The sequence below is a fragment of the Perca flavescens genome, chromosome 6, assembly GCF_004354835.1.
Source record: "Perca flavescens isolate YP-PL-M2 chromosome 6, PFLA_1.0, whole genome shotgun sequence".
In the NCBI taxonomy this organism is placed as follows: Eukaryota; Metazoa; Chordata; class Actinopteri; order Perciformes; family Percidae; genus Perca; species Perca flavescens.
Genome location: NC_041336.1, coordinates 19,652,380 through 19,659,503, shown reverse-complemented (window position 1 = coordinate 19,659,503; position 7,124 = coordinate 19,652,380). Strand labels below are relative to the sequence as shown.

Genomic DNA, 7,124 nt, shown 5'->3' with positions numbered 1-7,124 from the left:
TTTGGAAATGGCAAAATATAAATAAGATTGTGCTTCTTTTAAATATGAAAAATAGCTTAAATATTTTAAATACATTTTTGTGATTGCAAATTTGCTAAATGTATGTGATTTTGGAAATGTAGCAAAGCTGTTCTGACAAATAAAGTTGAAATTCCCATCTGTTAAAATGAGGTGATGGTTCACTAACAGAACATAAACATTTTTAATAGTAACATACAAGCCTATTCTACAAAATAATTAGTAATTCCTTGCATTTGTAGAAACAGGACAAATACGATTCCTAGTGTTTGCAACCAACGTGTGACAATAAAAATACAAATCTGCACAGCCCTGTGTATACAATATTTTCTGTTTAGGCACTTCAATTCCATTATTAACTCAAACTGTTTCAAAAAGATAAGCTGCATCATGACAATCAAAGTAATTATCAAAGAGTGCGCTCAAATACACAAACTGTAGAAAATAACTAATTTGTGATGATGATCCCAATTTCAGAGGTATACTTGATGCACTATGATACATAATAAATCCAGTGTATTGTTGGCTTTAATCACTTAACATATGTCCTAAGTATTTAGCATGTAACGGAAGATGACACCAGAAAGCAAGAGCTAATGAAACAAGGAGGAAGAGAAACATGAGAGGGTAGAATACAATATGCCTTTTTTTAAGCTGACATTTTGACTTGTGATCATAGTTAAGTGACAGGTGTTGAATTCTAATAACATTCAAGTGTCCAAGTATGTGACAGTGAGCCAGCATGCACAATACCAGGAGCCTGAAACTGAAGCAGCTAAATGGAATTCAGTCACTTTTTTATTATTTACACCTGTGCTTCTCCTACTGCCACGTGTCTATCCCTTTTGTGAAAAAGGCCCATAAAAGTGACGCCTAATGAACAGTGGTACAGAAGTTAGACTTGGCTTTTTGACTGAAATGTGACTTATCTGATCAAGACCAAGCTATGTGACCTAAAGAGGTACAGCTGCAAGACAAATTTTCACAAGGCTGAAAGATCCCGGAGTCAAATCTCCAAACAAGCCAAGCCACATTCAGACCACAACGGTTCCACTGAAGCTGGGCAGGGAAACAAAAGGATTAAAAACAATCTGTGTACAGTAGTACTGCTCCCTATGTCCTCTCTCTGCACCCTTATTCCCGCCCGTGGCCCATCTGTGTGGTGACCAGCATGTGGTAGACTCCCTTCTTGGCCAGCAGTTGTTGATGTGTCCCCTGTTCAACCACCACTCCTCCCTGGAAGACAGCGATGCGGTCTGCGTTTTGGATGGTGGACAGACGGTGGGCCACAATGATACACGTCCTGCCCTTACTGGCCTCGTCCAACGCCTCCTGAACCACCTGGAAAGAGCAGAATGGATGAAACTACTTAATTTCCAGTGAGCATTGAGTACACTTCACTACTACTCACTACACTCGAACACTGTTATTAAAATGTGAGTATATACTGCATTAATACTGATTAAATAACCACTACTTTTTATATTCGTCTAAATGAAGTACTGCTGTTTGCTCCATATTAAAGCTCCCGTATTATGCTCATTTTCAGGTTCATAATTGTATTTTAAGGTTGTACCAGAATAGGTTTACATGGTTTAATTTTCAAAAAACACCATATTTTTACTACTGTACTGCACAGCTCTCTCTCACTGCTGCATATCCTCTTTTCACCCTGTGTTCAGGTCTCTGTTTCAGCTACAGAGTAGGACATCTCTTCTTCTGTACTATATTTGTTTGTAGTCACACATGCGCAGTAGCTAGGTAAGGATCATGTTAGCTGGCTGTTTCCATAGACCGTAAAAGAAAGGTTGTTTCTCCAACTTTGGTCAGTTACAAGGCAGGATTAGCCGGGAGACTTCTTCTAAACAAGAGCACACATGTAAGTAGTTCTTTTGTAGATTATGGTGAACTTGTGTGTGTTGTAGCAGTGCTTTGCCATTGAGAATGAGGTAGCATGCTAGTGCTAGCATGCTAACGGTTGCAGTTAGCCAGCTCGTTTCGGCTAGTTACGTAAAAACACATGCAGATTTTGAACAGCTCACCCGGAGACTGAAGGCAGGACACATTCAGAAACCTGTATGTCACTCAAAACAGCATGGATGTTTTTTTTTGGTGTGGAAGCACCAGAGACCCAAAATAACAAATCCCAGAAAAAGTGATTTTTTTCAAGTCTATATAAGAGTAAATTATTCTTTTTTTATCAAGATTGGAGCACAGTATATAAAATCCTCTTTAAACACATAAAAATATCAAATTTAACAATGTAACTAACTAACTAACTACTCTGTGCAGTGCTTAAAGGGATACTGCCAGATTTTAAAGCAGCTCTGTGTCATCTTTGTGTGTTTAGATGAACAGTGTTTGGCTTCCCTCCGTGTGCCAGTGCATGGCCGAGCAGCGTAGGATCACCGTGCCCTGGCGCTTAGTACATTTTAAATTAGATTTTCTGCTTTAATAGATATTTCTACACTATTTTAATCAAGTAAAATTTCAGCAAAATAACTAATTTTAGTGATTTGTTTTATTCCCATTTTCCTTCTCATTGGTCTTACTGGTGCCAGCATCGTTTGTGGGAAGTAAACATTTAGTTACAGGTGACTTAGCCCTCCCTCCCCCATCACTCACTTTCTCACTCTCAGTGTCAAGTGCAGAGGTTGCCTCGTCCAGGAGCAACAATTTAGGGTTGCGGAGTATAGCTCGGGCTATGGCTATACGCTGCTTCTGGCCACCTGACAGCTGCGCTCCTTTATCACCTGCCTGAGTGTCGTACTTCTGCTCATACAAACAGAGAGAGAAAGAGAGAGGGGGGCACATGATATTGTTATACTGTCAAACGAAAGAAGCATGATGTAATCAACACATTTTAGCGTTAACAGTCTTCATTGTTAATCCTTTCTACTGAAGAGATCATCTGGTAACTTTATTTTACAGGTCAGTAGTTTTCTAGAAAGAACCATGTGATTGGTACTAATTCAATGGAAATAGAGAAACTGACTTTTAATTTGGATTTAATTAGTTGAGTTCATAAGCACTTGTTGACTGAGAGGAATTTTGTTGGAAGAGCTGCTACATTTAATCTCAAGTAAAATATTCACCCATTATTTATTGGAAACTTAACTTCCCATATACAGTACAGACCAAACGTTTGGACACACCTTCTCATTCAATGCATTTCCTTTTTATTTTCATGACTATTTACATTGTAGATTCTCACTGAAGTCCTCAAAACTATGAATGAACACCTATGGAATTATGTACTTAACAAAAAAGTGTGAAATAACTGAAAACATGTCTTATATTTTAGATTCTTCAAAGTAGCCACCCTTTGCTTTTTAATTAATAAGGGAACAAATTCCACTAATTAACCCTGACAAGGCACACCTGTGAAGTGAACACCATTTCAGGTGACTACCTCATGAAGCTCATTGAGAGAACACCAAGGGTTTGCAGAGTTATCAAAAAAAAGCAAAGGGTGGCTACTTTGACTAATCTAAAATATAAGACATGTTTTCAGTTATTTCACACTTTTTTGTTAAGTACATCATTCCATATGTGTTCATTCATAGTTTTGATGCCTTCAGTGAGAATCTACAATGTAAATAGTCATGAAAATAAAGAAACACATTGAATGAAAAGGTGTGTCCAAACTTTTGGCCTGTACTGTACGTTTACATATATTTCACATTTTAGCATGTTCAGCAGTGCACTCACTAGACTACTCTCTTAAGCAATTTATTGAAATTAATTGATTAGAAATGTACTGATTTTGGCACCTGGGTAGCTCACCTAGTAGAGCACACGGCCATATACAGAGGCTCAGTCCTCAACGCAGCCGCCACAGGTTCGATTCCAACCTGCGGCCTTTTGCTGCATGTCATTCCGCCTCTCTCTCCCCTTTCATATCTAAGCTGTCCTGTCACAAATAAAGACCTAAAATGCCCCCACAACCCCCCCAAAAAAGAAATGTACTGATTAATGCACTCTCTAAGTTAGTTTATCTATTATTAGCACCAAATTGCATATTTCATCCTAGGAAACTTCCAAGGAAATTATTGAGAATTCATGGACACGAAAAATAAGGAAACAGGGACACTTATTCTGAAAAGAGAGATTTCTGAGGACCCGCTGATATTAAGGGGGATGTAGTTCTTCCTTGCTTCTTCCCAATATCTACTATCATCTTTTGCTGACATTCACAAGTAGGTTGTTGTCCTGACACCAGCAGGTCGGGTCCTGTACTTCTTCCAGGTAGGCCTTTTCATTGTTGTGTCTGTTATCAGGTCAGCAAAACTTGATGATGGTGTTGAAGTCAAAAGTTGCTACAAAGTTGTATGTGTACAGGGAGTACAGCAGGGGACTCAAAACACAGCCCTAGGGTGCTCCGGTGTACCCTCTGAGGTCTAAGCCAGTTCTTCCCATCTTTGGTTTGCCTGGTCTCCTTGTGTAATAATGCTTGTATAACCTCAACCCTGTGATGCACAATCAAGTTATAGACATCATTTCTTTCAGGGGAACCTGGGCTATCAGGATATGCATGCTGCAGGGATGACATGTAGGAAAGGGCCACAGGTCGGAGTCAAACCTCTATATTTACCAACTGAGCTATCCGGGCGTCCTCTTTCTCTTTTAATCAGTCTGTTATTGTTGTTGAAAGCTTATGAAGGAGCTTTCTCAGATATATATATTTTTTTATATATCCTAGGCTATTTATTTTAGATAACTTTCATTTATGTGTTGCAGCTGTATATTTTCAAACTGGTAAAGGAAACCCTGTCTTTGCATTTTATTTTAATCACAATCTGTTTTAATAAAAGAGCTTGTGAAAAGTGGCTTTGACTTAAAATTGAACATTTACTCCACTTTGTAAAAAAAATACAGAGCTATATATCGTGTATCGCCATTCAGCGTTACGGCGATGCGAGGAAAAATTTGGGTGCACCTAAATTTTGTGCTGGTGCACCTAAATAAAAAAAGTTAGGCGCACCAGTGCAACCAAGGCAAAAAGTTAGTGTGGAGCCCTGGTTCAGATGAATTTATCGCTTTGGATTTACCTGTCACAGTCTCCGAAAAGTCACTGTCTTCCCAGTTGGATTACTAAACTTCTTTTGGAAATTTTGGAAACATTCCAATTTGGAAACTTTCATGGGAATTAATGGAATGGATGAGATGTAGTCCTTGGGCTCAAATGCAGTACTGTCTTCAATCTGTCTTCAATCAGTTTCAATCTGCTGTATGCTGAATGTTGGATTCTAGAAATGTTCTGTGCAGTGTGTGTGGCCTCACTAGCCCTGCAGTATGCTAAGTAGTAGCCCAAACCATTGACCTTTAGCTTAACATATAAAGGTAGCTAGCATGCTGCCTTTGATTTACTATGGTTATGGTTATATGCGTGCTAAGCTAACCATCAGCGCTGTCTATTGCTTCCAGCCTATCAAGAACAAGTGGGTTATACAATTAACACACATAGGTTAATAAACCCCCCCACCATATACTGCGTGCGAGCATGTCATTGACGAATATAGGGAGGCAAGTGAAGTTGCATTAAATCAGGTTGTTTTAAGATTATGCTGCAAGATGGGCTTTTTTCCAACTACATTTAAGTTCCCTGTTATAGACTAACAGTATTATGTCAAGCAATATTAAAAATATTCAGTTTATTCCCATTAATTCCCATTTATTCCCATTAATTGCCATGGAAAGTTTCCAACTTTGAAAATTCTGGAATCTGATCTGAATCTGACCATGACTGAGAACAGAGCATTAATGAAATCATCAGAACCATCACAGCAGTTACCTGTGGCAGGCTTTCTATGAAGCTGTGAATGTTGGCTGCTGTAGCAGCTTCCTTTATCTCCTCCAGGGTTGCAGTGCGGCTGTTGTCTCCATAGGCGATGTTTTCAGCCAATGTGCAGTCGAACAGCACAGGCTCCTGGGATACAATGCCTATCTGGGATCTCAACCAGTGGATGTTCAGCTGTTTTGCATCTATATTGTCCAGCAGCTGAAGAAGAAAATGTTAGCAGTAATTATTGTAGAAGGAGTTGTGGAGCTTGTTGTCATGTGATAACAGAAAGTTTTGGTATCCCCTAACTCCTGAGTAAAATATTTGCCTCTTTAGATAGATAGATAGATAGATAGATAGATAGATAGATAGATAGATAGATAGATAGCACTTTATTGTCCGTATACACGGAAATTTGTCTTGCAATACTATTAGCTGCTAAATACTCGTGTTTTACCAGCTAGTTGGTCATTTTGTTTGTGTGCGTTTTCGTGCTGAGCACGTAGTTAGTGTGCAATGGGTTTTTAGCGCTTATTTGCTGAAAATAGCTGCCTGCTGTGACTGAAAACGAGGTTAAAGGGAAAGTTCAGCGTTTTTCAACCATATCTATATCTATCTGAATGAGGGATGGTGTAAAACAGCCTGCTGCTCTTTCCAATGTTCTCGGTGTCTCTGGAGCTCAGCCGCTAAGCCGGCCATAGCTGCGAACAAAGTCGCTGCTAGCATGCAATGTATTGTGGTACCTAAGGCACAGCTGCCGCAGCTCCGTGAGCAGGAGAACTTGCTTACTCAGTCAATATAGCACAGACTGTGGAATTTATTTCTCCAGTAGACTACATATACCATCAGAACTGATTTAACATCCACATCCAATTTTCCCTTTAATGTGAGCTGTGACTGCGAACCAAAATAGTTAAGTTGTGGGCCGGTTAACCTAAACAATGGTGAAAAACTGAATAAAGCTCCACAGAGCCAAGGGGCAGTTGGATCATGATTATCTGTGAGTTTGTTTTAAAAAGTATTGCGCATTACTTGAAAATATTTCAAAAATAGCTGAAGATGGGCTTTAAAAAAGTGACCTTAAGATAGCAATCAAAATCCTTATTTTCTCTATCAGAAGACAACAGCAACAACAGAAATACCATCAAGATTAAAAGGAACCTGCTGCTGCAGTAAAGATAAAAACACACGCAAGCCTCATCTAGTCTCTAGTTCAGTGCTGTAAAGCAGTCATAAACACACTGGCCACCTAACCTTTAGCTAGCTGACAGTAGGTGAAGAGGCACAAGTGTTAATCAGCCAGTTACACAGAGCGTGGGTGAAT

General features: G+C 39.2%; 1 protein-coding gene across 5 annotated transcripts in view; it reads right to left on the bottom strand.

The window, feature by feature from the left end:
• Nucleotides 1-228: 228 nt before the first annotated feature.
• The window catches only part of abcb4 (ATP-binding cassette, sub-family B (MDR/TAP), member 4), a 28,004-nt gene continuing 21,108 nt past the window's right edge, over nt 229-7,124 (bottom strand). For 4 of the 5 annotated variants that reach the window (XM_028581703.1, XM_028581702.1, XM_028581704.1 and 1 more), the window contains 3 exons: nt 5,813-6,019; nt 2,644-2,790; nt 1,153-1,359 (listed from right to left, as the gene is read on the bottom strand). In XM_028581703.1, coding sequence (XP_028437504.1) covers nt 1,153-1,359; nt 2,644-2,790; nt 5,813-6,019 — 561 coding nt within the window. Of the gene's footprint in view, nt 1,360-2,643; nt 2,791-5,812; nt 6,020-7,124 lie in introns of all 5 variants that reach the window. The other variant, XM_028581705.1, reaches the window with a different exon arrangement.